Here is a 20,990-nt window from a genome sequence, read left to right as displayed (position 1 = left end):
TGGACGGCCAGGATTTGAACTGGCCGATTGGTTGAGGGCGACGGTGGCGCGGAAATGAAACCCTAGCAGAGGGTATATTAACTTTTTTTATTTTTTTTCTTTCATTCGGGGTTTAATGATTTTTTAGGGAGAAAATCTGTTTTAAATAACAGATAAAAACGGCGCCGTTTTGGTGGCCATGACCCGCGCGTTGACCCGACCCGGGGAAGATCCGCGCGTTTTGAATTTTGGGGAGATTTGCGCTATGGGTCCCTCCTTTTTGTGGCGCACTTCAATTAAATCCATTTTTATTTCTTTTAATTTTAGCCGCATATTTCGTTTTTGTTTCAATCTGGCCCATATCTGCGCAGCGTTTTGGGAAGGCAGTGATAATTTCCCTTTCGGTCCTCCATTATTTCCTGTGCATTCAAGTTGGTTTTTTTCCATTTATTTCAAATTTGCCCCGTTTTTTTCGTCTTTTGTTCAATTTAATCCATTTTTTTGAACTATTTTACTATTTAATTATTTATTTATTATTATATTATACTTGTTTATTATTGTTATTTGTTATTTTTAATATTGTAATTATTATTTTCGTGTACATACAAACATTGTTTTCTTTTTAATTTCAAAAACCTTTTTACTTTTATAAATATGTATATACTGTATATTTATTTAAATGTTTTATATGCATATGTTATATACGTAATTATTATTATTTTATAACATTCATGCATTGTTTTTATAATACATGTGCATACGCATGGCTTTTATATAATATATACATATATGCACTTTTTTCTTTTTTCTTTTTTTTTAAAGTATATAATATACTTATATATTTTATACATTTTTTATTTTATTTTCTTACTTTCACATAGATAAATAAAATTTTTATAGTTTTTTTTTGTTTTTTTAAAAATATTTATGTACATATGTTTTTGTTTTTATTTTGTTTTTTTCACGATATACTTATACTTTTCTTTGTAAAAATATATACATATGCGTATTTTGATATTTGTTATCTTCACAATTTTCACATATACATACACGTGTTTTGCATGCATATTCTTAGAAACTATTGTGAGCTTGTTGTATATATTTCTTTACCTTCCTTTTATATGTACACTTCTATGTATGCATTAAATATATGTGTACGTATATTTGTAAATTTGTTTGTATATTATATCTACTTGTATATGTATTTGTAAATACTTATTCATTTATATTTGAAATTAGAGTATCTGTTTCATGTTATACCTTAACCTTTTTAGCATCCCTTTTCAAAAAATATATATTTTGATTTTCTCAAAGTATTGAAATCATCCTATTTTATAAATTCCAAAATATTTGGCATTCACGATTCTCGGGAAAGATTGTGTCCTAACTTACTAGATCGCGATTATTTTTTTCGATGAATTTGGAAAGCCAAGTATTTGTTTTGCAATAAATTCGTAAATTTTAAATAAAAAGCTTATTCTCGGGAATTCAAAGTGTTGGGTCCTAACTTACTGGTCATGACATTTTCTTCTCGAAATAAGAATTTTCAAAAGCAAAAGGCAATATTCGGGTATTTTGAAGATTTAAAAACATTGTGCCCTAACTCACTGGGTTGGTGTTTTATTTCTTTGAAATAAGAATGTCTTATTATTCGTTTCCTTTTAAAATCTTTTCAAATTTTCGACACCAAGGCGTTTAAAAAATCAATTTGGTACCAATTTTGGGCGTTACGAGGGTGCTAATCCTTCCTCGTGCGTAACAGACTCCCGAACCTGTTTTCTCAAATTTCGCAGACCAAAATTATTTTTAAGGTGGGCCGATCACACCTTAATAAAGGATCGGTGGCGACTCCAATTTTTGTTTTTTTTAAGTCGACAACTAAAATTTTTGTTTTCAAAAAAACGGTTTCGACACATGATATCAAGCTTAAGTAAAATTTGATATTGTTCCCTAGTTTCCACTACATTACAAAGAAACTGTTTTTGAAAAACAAATCGATAAGGCAACTAATTTTCCAAAATGACTTGAAAAATGGCTTTTCCGCTGCATTAGTTTAACTTCGAGTTTTTTTTTTTAAAAAAAAAGAAAAACGGTTTTTTAAAAACAACACTCTCAACAATAAAATGAATTCTAAGCATACACAACCTAATGAATGAATGCTTTTAAGCTAACTTAAAGTACAACTACGATTTTCTCTAAAATGAGTTTATTTAAAGTCTTAAAAAGTAACGTAAGTTGGCTTAGCCATTTTGGTGGCTAAAGTAGCCTTCTCAATTTAGCAATAACGTCTAGGCCGGGTTTAGGAGGTTACATTTAGTTGTGTTTGGTCCTTCAAAGTTTTTTTTTGAATTTGATTTTTTTATAGAATTTAATTTTTATAATAAATTTAATAACATTTTTAGGTTAATTTGGTAAACTAATATTAAGTAGTACCTAAATTATATTGATTTGATAAAATAAGTAATACCTAAATAATTACAATATTTAATATAAATTAAACATTTAACTTATTTTATTTTTTAAAATGATGATAAAGATCGTTTCGTATTTAAAAAATACATTATTTGAAATAAATCGGACCTATTTTCAACAAATCTATTTTAAATAAATATCCCGCCCCTCTTATTAATATTTCTTTCTTCGTCCATATTGTTATGCAAATGTTGAAAGTATTTTGCCATGTTTTGAGAAATCTATCTGTGTTTAAGCATGCATTTCTTGTTTAATATAGGTGGTTAATCATGATTATGGGCTTATAATTGCGTATAAATATGTGTATAAGTGTGAGCTTATATGAAATTTAAAAGGGAAAATTATGTTTTAGGTATCTTTCGTACTTTTAGAGTTTAAGTCTTTATTTTTATTTCAAGGAATTTACTTTATTTATTTTTTCAAAAAGCGTAAGTTTGGTTTTTTTTTTATTGTAAAAGGATAGGGGTGAGCAAAATCCGATTCAATTCGAAAAACTCGATAAAAAAATTCAAATTTTGAATTAAATAGTTAATCAAGTTATTCGGATTAACTCGAATAAAAAATTAAGCTTTTCGGTTTAACTCGAATATGAATTACACAATTCAAGTTATCCGAAAATCCAAATAAGAAAAGACAAAACTACGTCGTTTTGATAAATGTTTTTTTTAAGTTAGAATTCAAAATAATTAAGTTAAAAGTCAAAACTACGTCGTTTTGATAAATGTTTACCCATTAAGTTAAAAGACAAAATCATTATATTGCTCATGTAGTTAAATAATATTATACTTCATCTACTAGTTAACTAACCGGTCCATCTAAACGTAACATTAAGTATAAATAATAAGACTCGTTAACTCGACTCGATTTGACTTGAAATTTTTTGACTCGATTCGATTCGATTTGAAAAAATTTCAAACTGAGTTCAGTTGCTAAAATAGGATTTGCCAACTCGACTAATTCGAAAATTTTTTACTCGATTCGACTCAACTCGATTGAATACTCACCCTTACAAAAGGGTATGCATTTATTACTAAAAAAGCTGTTAGACAATAAAAATAATTGTGACCCTTGATTATCTAAATAAACAAAACTAAATAGTCTCTCTCTCTCTTTTCACAATCCACACCACATGCCATATATCGCTTCAGATACCCAAAACTAGCATTGAATCGCTCCGATATGAAGCAATCTGACCCCGCTAGCTATAATCGAATCTTCTAGCCTCCTCCATCATCGTATCGATGGACCTCAATTGATCTGAACGGTGAACTATCCATCTTCCTCAACTAGTCCATGAATCATCGTTGGGCCATCCTCCACCCACCAAACATCATGTTTTCGACGAAACCCCTCTTTAGCCGACAGATGAGCAACTCATTTGTCTCATTTCTTGATATGCTGAAATTTACATATTTCAAAACCCAATACAATCTATTTCGCTTCCCATATGTGGTTACTAATTTTCGATCGATCAATGCATGTCGCTCTAAGCTTCATTATACCAAGTAATCCCCCTCAACCTCCATTACCCAAAATATCATTATTTTATTATATGGTTATTAAATGAATATTTTTTATTTTAAAATATTACATCAACATATTTAATAGAACAACGTTCATGATATTAACAATTTAGAAAAATAATTAATAATATGGAAAATAAAAAAATAAAAAATAATATTAACAGTAAAAATAAATTGAAAATATATGAAAATATAAAAAATTAAATATATTTTAACTTGTATAAAAAAGTTTAAACATAATTATAAAACAATAAAATAGAAAAACCCATCACGGATTGTTATGTTTAGGGAAGAATCAAATTAGATCCTATTTAAGGAATACACTACTACAAGAAATTAGACTTATTTATGTTTGAAGCCATTATTTTCTTATTGATAAACTACACTATTAGTCACTAAATGATGGATAAATTTTTGTTTTGATTGTTTAATTAAAAAAATTTTACAATTTGATTATTAAACTATTCAAAAGTTTCATTTAATTTTTGAGTTATTAAAATCGAGAGTATATAGCTTTCTCTTTTCGTACTATCTGCGCCAATCAAAAACTCTCTTTCTCCTTTTTCACAGTTCAGTTTTTTTTTGTATGAAAAACTTTGGACCTTTAAAATTTATAAGCCAAAATTCAAGCAGCTTTTTCTCCAATTTCCAAACGGTCAGATTGACTTGGATTTAAGCTATTTTTTTTTACATTTTGACGGGTATTAATTCATTGTACCCATCGTTGAATCATCGCTTAAAGCTCGTTGGCATAACCTTTTTTTTATTAAGAAAACTCAACAATTCAGTGACTTAAATAAAAGTTTCTGAATAGTTTAGTGAATTAAATAAAAACTTTCAAATAATTCAGTAATCAAATTGTAACTTTTTTAATTAAATTATCAAAACGAAAATTTACTTATAATGTAGTTACAAATGATATAGATTTTTTTTTACTTGCATTGGATCAACTCTTAAGATGAATTTGGATGGGCGGTAGGATGCGTTTAACTTATTTATTATCTCACGCTATAATATTTAATCTCACCACTACTGCTATTTTTATGTTAATTATTTATAAACATATCGTGCATCTAAACTCACACATAGTAAATAGAAGGATAAAGGAGAGGAGTAAAGTCATTTTGTTGGAACAAATCATGATAACGGGAGCTACGTTAGATGCTAGATGTCTAGTCTTATCGTATGAATTGCATTGCCATCAAGTATATTTCAACAAAGCACCCTCCAATTATTATAATGGACAAACAAGTTGCTATTTTCCCCTTTCTGTAACTTGTCATTTATATTTGGTCAAATAATTATGTATATTTGGTAAATTAACTGTATTTATATGAATATAAAGATATCTATATTAATTAAATATGTATAAAATATAATTACTTAAAAAAAGGTATATTGTATTGTATTAAACTTGAAGTAAGATATTCACTACAAATTTACTCATGGCCCTTGGCTGTAAGATTACTCAAAAGCTGCAGTGCAGTGCATTTAAAACAATTACAGCTAGTATTTTCCATGTATTATTTGCTATCCAAATACCTAATTATTTATAAAGGTTGTAATGCTCTGCCACCACTTGTTTTTGAGTCACTTGCAAACTACTTACACAGCTTTCATCAATTTTGCTTAAAAGTTAAAAACATGGTATATTACAAATGATAAGTTAGCCAACAAATATAAATAAAATACTCGATCAATAAATTCGAATTTTAAAGTAATTATATATATTTAAGAAAAGGGTAAACTACAAAAATAGTCACATTTGTTTGACTCAGATTACATTTTAGTTATTTATGTTTGAAATGTTACGTTTTAATCACTTACGTGGTCGTTCTGTTACGAAGTGGCCACTCTACCATTAAACTTTGTTACCTCCCTAACAACAGTCCTATGTGGCAGTCCAAATGGATTTTAAGTGCCAACTTAGATGTCTCACGTGGCAATCCAAATTAAATTTACGTAATTAAAAACATATTTTCATCCCAACAACTGAACATCCAAGTTCGCATTTAACGGCAGAGTGACCATTTCGTAACAAAACAATAACATAAGTGACTAAAATGTAACATTTCAAACATAAGTGACTAAAATGTAATCTGAGGCAAACAAAAGTGACTATTTTAAAATTTACCCGTAAAAAAAGTTAAATTAGCTATCATCCTATACATAAATGTAATGAAGGGGATAGACAATTCAGTCAAACCATATGAAAAGTGAAGTCTTCCGCAAGAAATTAAACCATTTAAATTTAATGTTCTCGAGGCTATATATATGGGTTATAATTATTAAAACATAGTTAAGACATCATTAATTCTCCTTTATTTATTAAACAATATTTTTTTTGACTACTTTTCATGAAGAAGCCATTAAATGGCTTTGGGAAATGTAAAGCAATCTAAATGTGTTTTTAACTTTATTTGAAGCTTTCCCAAACATGATTTTCTTTTTTCTTTTAGTTTTAATTTTGGTAGTTGAAAGATTTGGTGCCTAACAATGATTTCTTCTTCTTCTTCTTCTTCTTCTTTTGTAATCTTTTACCTAAATTTGTGCTGCTCTCTAGACAAATGTTTGATTACTTACTTTTGACTAGAAAGAAAAAAAAAACATGTCTTTTACCCTTTAGGAAATCATAATTAAATATGTAATAGAAGTAAATATGTGTATTCAAATTAAATGGCAAGAAAATGTGATTAGTATTTTTTAAATTTTCTTACATTTTGCAAGTTCATAGATTGAATCACCTGTTCTTTTCGAAGATTTGCTCGAAAAATTGAAAGATTTGGATAAAAATGTAGACTTAAAAAATGAGATTGGATAAAAAATAATGCATGTTTTCTAAATAGGTTAGGCCTTTGGGGAGATTTTTTAACCTGGCCCGACCTGAATTTGACTATTTTTTTTATTGTTTATTGCTGTTATATATGTTGTTGTTTTACTACCATTTCGTTATTATATTGCTACTATTTTATTATTATTGTTTGGATATTGTATGAATATTGCTTTATTGTTAATTTTGCTATTATTTTAGAGGCATTTACTTGCTAAGTTGCAACTATGTTAGTGTTATTTAAGTATTAAGACTTTTTTTAATGTATTTTTAATTTGTTGGAAAACATTTATTTTAACGTTTGTAGTGTATTTGTTGTATTATATATTTTAATTTATTTTTATATAAAAAAAGTTAATATGTGCAAACTGGGCTCGAGTTTAATATTTTTATTTGGGTCGGGCTTAAACAAAATTTTAGATCTATTTTTGGGCTGAACCCTAACTTAAAAAATAAGCTTAAAATTTTACACTAACTCGACTCAATCCATGATCAAATTTAATTGAGATAAGTAAAATTAAAATATTATTTTTATATTGGAACTCATAGTTTTTAATCGTTTGTTGAGACTGAACCATCTCAAAATTCTATTTCACTTTTTCATAATCTCATTAAAAATTTTTGTATAATTAAATTTAAATTTTAATTAATAAAGGATAATTTGGACCAGATTAACATTATATTATACAAGTCTAAATAATACGTAGATGCATCAGTTAAGCGAACCCATTTAATAATTACAATTACTTCCAACGTGTGTATCATAATACCAAAAAATAGAAAACTATATGTTAATTACGTGCTTTAATTAATCATTCATAATCCTAATCATATTAACTTAATTGCCATTGATTAATCAATGTGTAAAATTTTAATTAGTTTACTTTATTTATTTTTAAGATCATCATTAATAATGAAAGTTGTCGTGCAAGTTTCCCATGTCACTTTGATTATCATGTGGGAGTTACGTATAGAGACTTAATAGACCTATCATTTATATGTTTGCAAATAAAAAAATAAATTGCATTAGTTAGTTTATTATCAAATGAAATTTACACCAATTAGTCTATTAGTCATTTTATTAAATTAAATTCAAATTATTTTAATTAATTTATTAATAGTAGGTAAACGCATAATATGATATATATATTTGTACAACTAGTTATATTTCTTGATCAGAGACGAAGAGAAGAGATAGCCGAGGGTCGGGCTCCATAGTTTGGTATAATTCCTTATGAATCCCTCGAAATATTTTAAATTTTTTATTAAGGAATAAGGAAAATCTCCCCACCCCCAAAGTCTAATAATAGTTAAATTTTCCACTTTGCTTTTTAATCAACCAAATAGAAATGAGGATGAAGTAATATGGTTCGAATTCGTATTAAACAGGTATAAGATACAAGCTTGTTTTTAATATGTTATATTAATATTTATCTTAATTTATCTCATATTTTATATATATTTTTTATAATAACTCAATTATATCTATCTTTATTAATTAAATATTACTATATTTAAAACTTTAACTCAGATTTTCTAAAACATAAAAAAAGAAATAATCTAGTTTTAATAAAGATATCTATCCATCCAAAATCTAATACTTATGCCTTTTTTTATTTTTTTTATTTCCATATTATTGTTTTAACAAAAACACTCAAAATCTTGTATGATTTATTCGTTTTAATAAAGGCATCCAGAATCTTTTATGATATTGTTTTGTATATTCTTCTATTTATTTTTCTTTACGTGGCGAGCAAGCAACAAAAAACAGACATATTATAGTATGTATATATTTAAAGAATTCGTTTAAGCAGAAACAAATTATGAAAATTGTACCCAAAACATGTTTTCCTCAAGCTATTACATGATTGTTCATGTCTCCTTGGCTTCAAGCAGGGGCATTCTAATTGTGGGTATCCTACATCAATAAAATATTATTATATGTTTTTATTTCTTATATTTAAATATTTATTTTCTATTTACAACTTAAATGTCTGTTTGTGCAATTTATTTTTTGAAATAAATAATTTTATTATATATTTTTAGAGAAGGATTTCACACCGTTGTAAAATTAAAGTAATTTTAATCATTTCATATATTTTTCGAACAATTAATATTTTAATAATTTAAATATTGAATTTATCGATATAAATTTTCGAATCAATTTAATATCTCTATCATATCAATCTAAAATATTATATATATTTATATTTATTGAATGATTGAAATTTTTTACATAACACAACTAATTAAAAAATAAAAATTAACATAAATAGAATATAATATTACATATATTTCCTTAATAAATGAAGGGCAATTAATTCCTAAAACTAACGTGATTGTCTAGGCTTGGTACCCACCGATTTATTCTCAAGCTGCTTTGTTTTCTTTAGGACAGATTGGTCTTATCATTTTCCTTATTCTGAATTAAAATTAAATAATAATGTAGCTATATAAAAAAATTAAATAAATAATTTTATTTAAATTTAATATAAAATATATTAGCATAATATTTTTTTAGAATTTTATTATTATAAATATCACAAATACAATACAAGTATAAGTATATGTTTAAATAACTATGGTATAGAATCAAACTAATATGAAGTACAACAGATGAAAAATGTAAAAAAGCTCAGACATACTATAAGCATATGATTGAATTGAAGACTTATATATTAAAATCATATGCAATGAAACTCGAACTTAAGTGCTTAAGAATGTGAAACTTCCATATTAATTAAATTTATATCGACAGGAGAAATAATTTACAAATGGAGCCGTGACACAACCTGTAGGTATGTCTCGCTAGTAATGTACTTGTGTAGGCTGTTATCCCCAATTCGTTCAGATCTAATTTCTAAACCCCACCAGAGAATATTAATATTTTTATGATTACAAAATATTTAATAATATAATATAATATAATTATAAAGAATGGTCTCATTTTAATATTATATAAAAAATGACACATTTTATTAAAACTAATTATCATTACAATTAAGAGAGTAGGAAAGATATTTTTATTTAACCAATAAAATTACTAATTTTTATACAATATTAAAAATGGGGATAGAATGAATATTTGATAAAAATTTTAGCAATATATATGTTAAAAATTGTGGATCCATGCCTTTTGGATCCATCAAGTGAGATCATATGTGGTTCATTTATGACCGTCCAATTTTATGCATGGAGATCAATGCGACAGCTCATTGCTTGCTATGTACTTAAAACATTTTACCCATCCAAGGATTCACAGATACGAACAAGAATATGCATCAAAATATAAATATCTATAAATGGGCTTATTCTAAATTTTTTAATAAAGAACTCACCATAGAACAAAATAGAGATTATAAAGAAATCAGTTTGACCGATTGATGCGCAGGATGAGAATGAAAAACAGCTTTCCTCTTTTTATTTGGCAAAAAAACAAAAGGGAAAATAAAAATGATAGTGTTTTGAGTAACTTTAGAAAGCAAAAGATCTGAGTTGAAAGTTAGAGAAAGGCAAAAATCATGATTTTAATTGATCACGTGTGTCTCCTGCTTAGCAAACCATCCCTATGTCACCATTATTATCTGCTTTCTTTCTTCAATTTTCACTCCCTTATTATATTTTTCTAATAAATAACAACTTGCTACATCATTTTTACTATAAATCCCACACATAACTCACCACCAAATCATATCATTTACCTACAAATATATTTTGTTGCATACCAACTTCTTTCCCTCCCTCACCCCCCCCTCATCCAACCTATAATCTAGCTACCATGGTTTCGGAGCAGGGGCAATCGACGAAGAACGTGTGCGTGATCGGCGCCGGACCGTCGGGGCTGGTGGCGGCGAGGGAGCTAAGGAAAGAGGGACACACGGCGGTGGTTTTGGAGCAAAACCACGACATAGGTGGGCAGTGGTTGTACGAACCAAACGTGGAGAAGGAAGATCCACTGGGGAAAAACAAATTTCTAGACGTACATAGTAGCGTGTACGATTCACTAAGGATTGTATCCCCAAGGGAGATCATGGGTTTCACTGATTTCCCATTTGTGTCGAAGAAAAACAGGGACACGAGGAGATTCCCAGGTCACAAGGAGCTGTGGTTGTATCTTAAAGATTTCTGTGAATATTTTGGGTTGAAGGAAATGATAAGGTTTAATACCAGGGTTGAATATGTGGGGATGCTGGACTATGGTGTTTTCGGGAAAGATCTAAAGTGGGTGGTTAAAAGCAAAGAAAAAAAGGGTGAAAAAAGGGTGGAAGAGGTGTTCGATGCTGTGATTGTTGCCACGGGTCATTACTCTCAACCTAGGTTGCCTTCCATTAAAGGTAATTAATTCATTCTACCCTTTTTCATCTTATCTTAGTGTTTGATTATTGGTTTTGAAGGTGCAAACCTGTGATTTTTGTAGGAATGGATGCATGGAAAAGGAAGCAAATTCATAGTCACGTCTATAGAGTTCCAGAGCCATTTAGGAATGAGGTACTATATTATTAAAACACTGATTGTTTCTTTCAGATATCAATCAATTAAAAAGTGATGAAATTGTTAATTGCAGGTGGTGGTGATAGTGGGAAATTCACTAAGCGGGCAAGATATATCAATGGAGATAGTGAAAGTGGCAAAGGAAGTGTACCTCAGTGCCAAATCCCTGGAAGTTATTACCGAAGGTTTATCCAAAGTCATTTCCAAGCATCGGAACTTGCATCTTTACCCACAGGTACTGTGTATTAGCGTTTTCGGATCGAATTGAATCCGGTTCATTGGATTAAGGATTCATTTTCTTTTGGTTTGGGTTGCAGATACAGTCTCTTCATGAAGATGGAAGGGTTGAGTTTGAAGATGGCTCTTGTGTCATAGCTGACACTATCATATATTGCACTGGGTAATTAAACAATAAGTCTTACATTCCTGGGTTTTGGATTTTAGGTGCATTAGAAATCTTCTTCTAAGCACCCCCCTCCCCAATCATTTTAAATTATAATATATGTTAACAGACCAATAATGAAGCAGACAAAGTGACTTTAAGTTTCCACAGTAAAAAGTGGAAGAAGGAGAAGAAGGCCCTTTTCTTTTTGTTATAAATTTTACATTTTTTTAATTGACGTATTTTTTTATTCACAAAATAAGATTTTCAATTTCAAAACCCTGTTTGTCTGATTGGATGATTATTATTGTTTAAAAAAGATGAGACCCTACTTTCACCCTCAAATCTTGCCCAACCAACTTGTTCATGAATCAAAGTTGTGTTTTTCCATGAATCTCATAATCATAGCAACTTTGATATTTTATATATATATGTCCAATTAACATACATCTATTGCTGCCCATTTTATTTAATTATAATATTTTAACTTAAAACAGTATTTTTATTGAATTTTAAAAATTTATATTTATGTATATAATTAGAGTTTTTATGATCAAATTACTTGATAATCAAGGTTGTAAACTCTGATTAAAACACATAATTTAAATTTAAATTTAATTATTGAAATAGAGTAAACATTTTATCAAAATGCAAAACCCTGTAGTGAGAAATAAATGTTGATATATTGGGTATAAAGTAAAGTTTATTAATAAATGAGTGTAAAATATAATGTAGGTATTCATACGCATTCCCATTTCTTGACACCAAAGGAATAGTAGGTGTTGATGACAATAGAGTGGGACCCCTTTTTGAGCATACTTTCCCACCATCGCTTGCTCCTTTCCTCTCTTTTATTGGCATTCCAAGAAAGGTATTGGTTCTTTCATCATTCATTTTATATATATATACATATTTATGGGATTTTGGTATTCCTTTAAGCATTGTGTTTTTTCTTTTGACCAAACTACTAATTACATATTTTATTGCATAAATTACATCAAATGATATCAACTACTTGCATTTAAAATGATATTTCGTTTTGATTTTTACGTTTATGTTTCTAATAATAGAATTGGTGCAGTTAATAGGCTTCCCTTTCTTTGAATCACAAGCAAAATGGATAGCACAAGTGCTTTCGGGGAAAAGAGAATTGCCATCCTATGATGATATGATGCTCTCTATCAAAGAGTTTTATCGCTCAAGGGAACTCGCTGGTATTCCCGTCTCCGATACTCACGACATTGCCAATTTTGAGGTATTTCTCTTATATAATCTACAATATAATCAATATATTATGAATTTAAAATTACAATTTAATTTTATTAAAACGATTAATAAATTATTTTTTTATCCAACCACATTCTAACAAAAAATTGAAGCTAATAATTTAGATTTTGTTTTTGCAGTATTGTGACAAGTATGCAGATTATAGTGAATCCCCACATTTGGAAGAATGGAGAAAACAATTATGCTTGTCAGCAATAGTGAATTCATTCACCAATTTGGAGACTTACAGGGATTCATGGGATGATGGTGATGATGAATTGCTCCAGCAAGCTCTTCAAAGCCCTCATTTCACTCAACTTGGGGTTCAACCTTAAATGAATTTTGCTATATGTGTCACTTTTTATTTTTATTTTTTTAAAAGAAATAATTTTCTTTTATTTTTTATGGGTTTTTTTGAGGGAGAGTTGAAATATTTGTTTGTTTATTTTTCCAGTTTTGCTTGATTTCGAACCTAGTTCTAAGGCTATGCTTGTTTAAGAAATATGTTATAGGCTTTAATATATGGTGATTATTGAAGGTATATTGGTTAAATATTATATATATCTCAATCAATTTGTAAGGAGAATTTATATATTTTTTATTTCTAAAATCCAATGAAAAGTAAATCAAATTGTTAGTGTTTTTCTAGATATTTACGAGGATTTATCATATTAATTTATTATTATTAATATTTTAATATAATTTATGTCTATTTTACTATTCATTTTTAGGGTTTTGTAATTTTTGATTAGCTCGAAAAATTCTATTGTAATATTCATTATTTAATATACTGTGTTTTGCTTTCTAAGTTTGATTATAGTACTGTATAATGATGGGCGGGAGAGGACTGAGCAATCCAAAAATGCATTCTTAAACTTATTGCATTATGAAGTACCCCGTAAAATTACATAATTGGAATTTAGATAAATTTTAGTAAAAATTGTAATTTAGAAAAACAGATATTTTAAAGTAATAATTAGTATGATTTTATTAAGGATGAGAATGTAACCCATGATTGTATGAGAAGTTTCAAATAGATATATATATGTGAATTGTAATTTATATGTATATGCTATATTTGAATAAGCATGCTTACATATATGTATATGTTCTTATAATGAATTTTAAGTATGAGTGTTATATATATATATGCATAAATGAAGTTCGAATATGTACATATATATATAAATATACATCTATTGTATATTTGATGAGCTAAAATTAAAAGTATATGTATTGATATTAGGTATGGAATTATATATTGATATACATGGTTGAATGTATATATATATATATGTTTAAGATTTGCATTGAATTAAAAGTATAAATTTTAAATGCTTGTATGATTCGAACATGGACTACAAATTTTCTTGGGATAGAGTTGAGATTGTGAATTATATATAAATGTTATGAACGTGTGTTGCTATTAAGAAATATACGAGAAATCATCCTTGTATCTGTGAAATTGAGATTTTCAGGCTAAGCGCCTAGCAGGCTTAATGCCGGTGAATTTTTCAGACTTTAAGTCTAGCAGGCTACGTGCTAGCAGGCTACGTGCCGGTGATCTGAATCAGGCTATAAGTTTAGCAGGCTATGTGCCGTTGAATCTGTTTTAATTAAGTGATTGTATACGAGAATAGGAAAAAATAAAAATTCTTACAAAATTAAAACTTCCATTAATTCTGTTTCTATAAAATTAGATTTGTGAAATATTTTAATATATGGAATTAATTATAATTTAATTAATATTAATATGTATATTTTTGTAAATCAAATAACACAATTGAAATTTAAATAATTTTTTTGTAGTATAAAATGAGGGTTATCTAAAGTGTAGTCTTTAAACTTTAATTTTATTAAAGTATGATGATATTATGTCATCATAAGATTTTTTATTTTTTTTTATAATTTATGTAATATTTTTCAAATTTTCAAATTGTGATATGGGTTATCTTCGAGTATTACGATATCTAAATTGAAGGGCTAAATTGAAAAATTATTAAATTTTAAGATTAATATAAATAAAAATTATCAAACTGAGAGTTTTTTTTGAATTCAAACAATTTACCCCTGAAAGATTTTATTGCACTTTTTGTTGTCATCTAATTTAGAACCTTCCTTATGATTTAATGGATGAATCCAAATCAGTGTATAGAAAAAAAATATATAAATAATCAAAATTACCCATTTCTCCAAAGAAAAACATGTAAAAGAACCGACATAACATCCAAATTTCATGGAAAATTTCATACATCAAATGTTTGTAAGACAAATAATGAAACATCATTTTACACTTTACTTCTTAACCTTAATAGTTAATATAATCTTCTAATCATCATCAATCCATGTCATGTTTGGTATTTAGTACATGGTCCTTGTACAGCCCAATTTTCAGCCCAATTACAATAATAAACAAACCCAATTTTCAGCCCAATGAACCCTAAAGCCCAAATGGCCCAAAATCTAAAATCAGTTTCAGTAAGATAGAAACCCTAGTGCCCTTGCGCCGCTGCTCCATGTGCGTCTTCGGCGCGCACCACGCCCGAGGTCTGCCACCGCCTGCTGCGCCTTGCACCAAAATAGAAGCTTTCCGTCTCCGTTGACTTCATCAGGTCCTGCAAACATCAACAAAAGCAAAAGAAACAGCAACAGAGAACAGAAAAACAGCAGTGTAATCGGCTATAAGAGCCGAATCAAACAAATGTAACCTGGGGGGGCTTCATCACTGTATTTTGGGGGGATTTTTCTTTGTAAAAAACCCACATCAGAAATGAAAAAGCGATATAGAAATTTTAAAAGGTTGAATCCTTACTATTTCTTCTTGGTTTTTTTATTTATCTTATTTTGTTTTATTTTTTTTCTTTGCAAATCTATTTTAAAGTAATTAAAAAAATCAAAAAAGAGAAAAGAAAAGACTCACCTGAATCGGCCCCTGAAGCCGTCGTCGCCGTCGGCCCTTCGCCGTCGTCGGACGCGAGTTTAGGAATGGGCAGAGGCTTTCCGTTTCCCCTCGTTTCCCCGTTTCGGAGCCTTGGTCTCTGAACGCGCTCCAAAGCGCTGGTGGGAGATGTCCTCGCAGGGCTCCGGCCACTGGGCGGTGGGGAGGCGCTACGGCGGCGGGGCTTCTAGCCTTAGAACCCCAGCAGAAAAGGGATTCTCCCTTTTATTTTTATTTTTTATTTGTGTTCTTTGCAGCAAAATGAAACTGCAGAAAGCAGTAAATTTCTTAGCTTTATGTTGATTGAAACGACGCCGTCTGATGGGGGATCTGCGCATGCTTTGCCCTAATGGGTAATTTACGCATTTAATCCATCCATCTTGCGTTGAGATGCAATACGACCCTTTATTTCTTTTAGATTTGGGCTGCAAATTTTGATTCCGTTGCAATCAGGTCCTTTGACCATGTATGGTCCTTCGCGTTGAAACGTTGCACTCTAGGACTAGGGAATATTTCCCTTTTCAATCCTTCCCTTTTCGCGCGCCTCACATTTTAATCCTTTACTCTATTTCATTTTTGATTTCAGCCCTGAGATTTCGTTTCCATTTTGATTTAGTCCTATTATTATTATTATTGTTATTATTATTATTACCTATTTGTTGGTATTTATTTTATTTAAATTTTCGGTACATATATATACATGCATATATTTTTGTGATATACATACATTGTCTTATAACATATATATATACTTATATAGTTTATATACTTTACAACTTATGCACATATCTATATATCTATATACATATTTTCATTTTCCTAAATATATACATATTTTTATATAATCTTTATAGTTTAAAACATACCCTTTTTTATAAATCCGTATATACATACATATTATTATTAATTTATATACATACATATCCTTTTATTTTTATAAGTATATATATTTTTATATGCACGTACATACATATTTTTGTATATCTTAATTTACATAAATATATATATACATTTTCAATATATTTTCTAACATGTATATAAATTAACGTATTTATTTGTATACATATGTATATTTTCATTATTTTTAAACTTTAATTTGTACATACATACTTTCTTTTATTTTTCAACATATACATGTACTTACTTTTATATGTATTTCATTATTTTCATATTCCATAGTTTTATACACCTATATATATGTACATATTTTTTATATATACGTATTTATTGTTTCTTTTATATATTAAAATATACTTTATACATTTTGTTAATTTATGTATACACGTATTTTAGTTTATGTCCATGTATATCTTTTTATATTTAAGTGTATTGATTATTTATTTATTTCATTTTCGTTATTATTTTGAATGAATGTTTAAATTGTATTCGTTTTTTTTTATATTTTATTATTTTGTAAGTTTAACCGTTTATATTGATTGCTATTGCTCGTATCGCTTTTATACTTTCATATTCATTATGGTTTTGCCATGCATAAAAATGTAATTTGCTTTCACTATGAGTTTTTGTTTTATTTTACTCGATATAATAAATTTTTAAATGGCATTTTGTGTTTGGATTCGAGAAAAACGTGCCCTAATGTGCTGGGTTTCGATTTCTCGTTCGACCCAAATAGCCAAATACCCTTTTTAAACTTTCAAAATAAGACCATATTGCGCATTTGGAAATTCGAGAAAATGTGCTCTAACGTGCTGGGTTTCGATTACTCGTTTGGCCAAATAGTCGAATATCTTTTCGAAATTTTAAAACGAGGCAATGTTTTGTGTTTAGAAATTTGAGGAACGTGCCCTAAGGTGCTGGGTTTCGATTTCTCGTTTAATCAAATTGCCAAATATCCTCTTGAATCTTAATCTATGCTATTCTAGTTTTTTTTAAGGATCGTATTTTAAATTTCTTTAAAGTTTTTTCGGTTTTTCGACACTAAGACATTAAGTAATCAATTAGGTACCAATTTTTGGGCGTATCGAGGGTGCTAATCCTTCCTCGTGCGTAACCGACTCCCGAACTCATTTTTTTGAATTTCGTGGACCAAACTTGTTGTTTTAATAAAATCAAATCATTTATTAAAAACAACCACTTTTCAAGGTGACCCGATCACACCTTATCAAAAAGGATCGGTGGCGACTCCCATTTTCGTTTTCATTTTCAAAAACCCAAGTCGACCCTGTTTTCCATCAAAAAAATGGCGTCAACAGCTTGGCGACTCCACTGGGGACTTTAAATAAGTGAGTCAAGCCATGAGTTGATTATTTTTTGTCTTTTTGTCGAAAATTGAAAACTTGGTTTAAATTTACGATCCTCTCATTGCATTTCATTTGTTTTGAATTATAGTTTTCATCAAGTTTTGCAGTTTAAATTTTTATATCTTGCATTGCATGACCGTTGGTCACACCTTTTAAGTGGGAGTGAGAAGCTAGTCCTTCGTGAGGTTTTCACCTCCGTGCAGGATAGTGGATCGCTTTCGGGATACATCCGTACCTGTGTCTTCGTGAGATTTTCATCTCCGTGCAGCCATAGGGAAATGTATTCCCCTGAATCGAACTCGGTCCATATGAGCCTATAATGGGTGAGGATCGAGGAATCTACTGGTTCGGGTACCTTCACTTTAGAACCAACCCTCATATAGTAGACTTAGGAATTTAACTTAGGTAGAGCCACTCCAAACCCCTAGTATCTACTTGATTAGGTACTTTTTGCTTTCTGTGCTTGCTTATGTTTTGTACTAACCCCTGTTGTTGTGTTTTGATTATGATTGCATTGCATTGCATTTGCATCTTAGGAAAGAGATATGGATTCAAGTTCGATTACTAAATTGGAAAGCTTGTCATGGAATACGAATTCCTTGATAGAGCGAAAAATAATACGACTTCCCAAATATATTCTGAGGAACGCAAGAAGGGCAATGGAAGAGTTCGTGACCCTGCTTCGTGGCCTGAGGATTCAAGGCGATTGTCTAAGAGCATTCGATGTTCCAAGAAGCTGACGAGCCTTATGAAGATGGGCAGATGATGGATCGCGACCAAGATCAAAAGAAGGAGCTAGCAACGGCATCTATTGGCAAGATTACCTCAAACATGCGAATGAAGAAAAAGACCGATGTTGTTTCTTGGAATATGAGGGTAAGGCCGTACATGTATCCATTTTATGTAAGGGAATTTGCTTTCTAGAAAAGTTTCCTAAATGTAATTGAATTAGAATCAATGTCTCTTTAGGCATTCATTTCATGTATCTACATATCATCATATGCATTAAAGTTTTAAAAAAGATGGGCCTAATTAATCTAAAATTATGACAGAACTACCCTGGAAACTAACAAAAATTCGCCAACTGTTTATCATTACGATACCCGTCGCAAGACAAAAGGCATGGATCAAAGATTCGAAAGACTCGAATAACTCCAAAAGGAGATTTAAGAACAAATGCAAGAGCGGTTAGAGAAGATTCAACAAGATATGAGGAACGAAATGATAGAGTCTCAAAAAAGCATGATAGCTGAATTGACGCAGTTGTTGAAAGGGGGAAACGACAAAGGAAAAGACCCCATGGTTCATACAGAAGAAGAAAATAATGATAGCCCTCTCTATCCCCCAGGTTTCACTCCTCCTCATGCGCAAACCCAAACTGAGGCGTACCTACACAAATCCCCTGTTACAATTAGACCTCAGCTATTGCCGACAGGCACCTCGATGCCAACGAACTTCCAAATCGGAGTAAGCTCTAACCCCGGAGAAAACCCTACTAACCCTATCGTCCCAGATTTCGACAAGGTGGCTGAGAAAGAGAAAACGACAGAAGAATTGCCAAAGCAGTTAGAAGAAAAATGCAAATGGCTCGAGAAAAGGTTCAAGGCCATGGAAAGCATTGAGAATTATCGAGGGATTGATGCTAAAGACTTAAGCTTGGTCCCAGATCTGGTACTGCCCCATAAGTTCAAAATGCCAGAATTTGAGAAGTACAATGGGACTACTTACCCGGAGGCACATATTACTATGTTCTGTAGGCGTATGGCTGGATACGTCAACAACGACCAACTGCTCATACACTGCTTTCAAGATAGCCTCACAGGGGCATCGTCTAAGTGGTACAATCAATTGACGCGTACTCAGATTAGTTCTTGGAGGGATTTAGCACAAGTCTTCATGAAACAATACAGTCATGTAGCTGATATGGTCCCTGACAGAATGACCCTGCAAAATATGGAGAAAAAGCCTAATGAAAGTTTTAGGCAATACGCACAAAGGTGGAGGGAGATTGCCGTACAAGTTCAGCCACCACTCTTGGAAAAAGAGACAACAATGCTCTTCATCAATACGCTGAAGGCCCCGTTCATTACGCATATGTTAGGAATCGCGACAAAAAGCTTTTCAAACATAGTCATGAGCGGTGAAATGATTGAAAGTGCCATGAGAAGTGGAAAGATTGATGCTGGGGAGAATAATAGAAGGTCAGACTTAAAGAATAAGGAAAACGAGGTGAGCAATGTGAACACTTACAATAAGGTGATTGCTAGTCAGCAAGGTTCATCTAGACAAGAACCTTGTGCGAAACAAGGTACTGAGAACCTCCAGTTTACGCCAATTCCGATGACGTACAAGGAGCTGTATCAAAAGTTATTCAACGCGCGCATTGTTGCCCCTCTCTATACAAAGCCTCCACAGCCTCCGTACCCTAGATGGCACGATGCGAATGCACAATGCGAATATCATGCGGGAAATACGGGGCATTTGATAGAAAATTGCATTGCTTTTAAAAAACTGGTTGAAAGGCTTATTAGTATGGACGTCGTTAAATTTGATGATTCCTCCAGTGCGGAAACTCCATTACCCAATCATAATTGATAAGTGGAGTGAATGCAATGCAGAAGCAACTGAAGAAGGGACCCTGTTAGATATTTGCCCTTATAAACGTGGAAGTGTTCTAAGCAATTCGACTGCGGAAGAAAACCCTATAGTCTCTAGAGCTTTTTAAAGTAATGTTTAGAACATTTTTGTTGTTCATAGCCTAGAAATGATAGAAATTCCTTTCTGAAATAGGCTTATGTCTGAACGTTATTATTTTAATGAAATACATCTTTACGATTATTTTTTAGCC

At 30.2% G+C, this 20,990-nt stretch overlaps 1 protein-coding gene and 1 long non-coding RNA gene across 2 annotated transcripts; one reads left to right on the top strand and one right to left on the bottom strand.

The window, feature by feature from the left end:
• The first annotated feature begins 10,315 nt into the window (after positions 1–10,315).
• Positions 10,316–13,495, top strand: LOC121224235 (flavin-containing monooxygenase FMO GS-OX-like 8). The gene is made up of 7 exons (XM_041107121.1): positions 10,316–11,138; positions 11,222–11,292; positions 11,369–11,530; positions 11,613–11,695; positions 12,413–12,548; positions 12,759–12,932; positions 13,084–13,495. Exons 1-7 carry the CDS (start codon positions 10,583–10,585, stop codon positions 13,276–13,278), a joined length of 1,377 nt encoding a protein of 458 aa, XP_040963055.1. The 5' UTR covers positions 10,316–10,582; the 3' UTR covers positions 13,279–13,495.
• A 1,721-nt stretch (positions 13,496–15,216) lies between these two features.
• On the bottom strand, positions 15,217–16,119 carry LOC121224234 (uncharacterized). The gene is made up of 2 exons (XR_005921840.1): positions 15,864–16,119; positions 15,217–15,558 (listed from the first exon to the last, which is right to left on the bottom strand). It is a non-coding gene; the product is annotated as an uncharacterized lncRNA (long non-coding RNA).
• Positions 16,120–20,990: the final 4,871 nt, after the last annotated feature.

This window comes from Gossypium hirsutum, chromosome D12, assembly GCF_007990345.1.
Source record: "Gossypium hirsutum isolate 1008001.06 chromosome D12, Gossypium_hirsutum_v2.1, whole genome shotgun sequence".
NCBI lineage: Eukaryota > Viridiplantae > Streptophyta > Magnoliopsida > Malvales > Malvaceae > Gossypium > Gossypium hirsutum.
This window is presented reverse-complemented; position numbering and strand designations above follow the sequence as displayed.

Bases quoted from the DNA above. Each gene is read 5' to 3' on its own strand.
- LOC121224235 (XM_041107121.1), top strand. From the start codon at position 10,583: ATGGTTTCGGAGCAGGGGCAATCGACGAAGAACGTGTGCGTGATCGGC. The intron at 11,293-11,368 runs GTACTATATTAT...TGTTAATTGCAG, and splicing joins CAGAGCCATTTAGGAATGAG to GTGGTGGTGATAGTGGGAAA. The intron at 12,549-12,758 runs GTATTGGTTCTT...GAATTGGTGCAG, and splicing joins TTATTGGCATTCCAAGAAAG to TTAATAGGCTTCCCTTTCTT.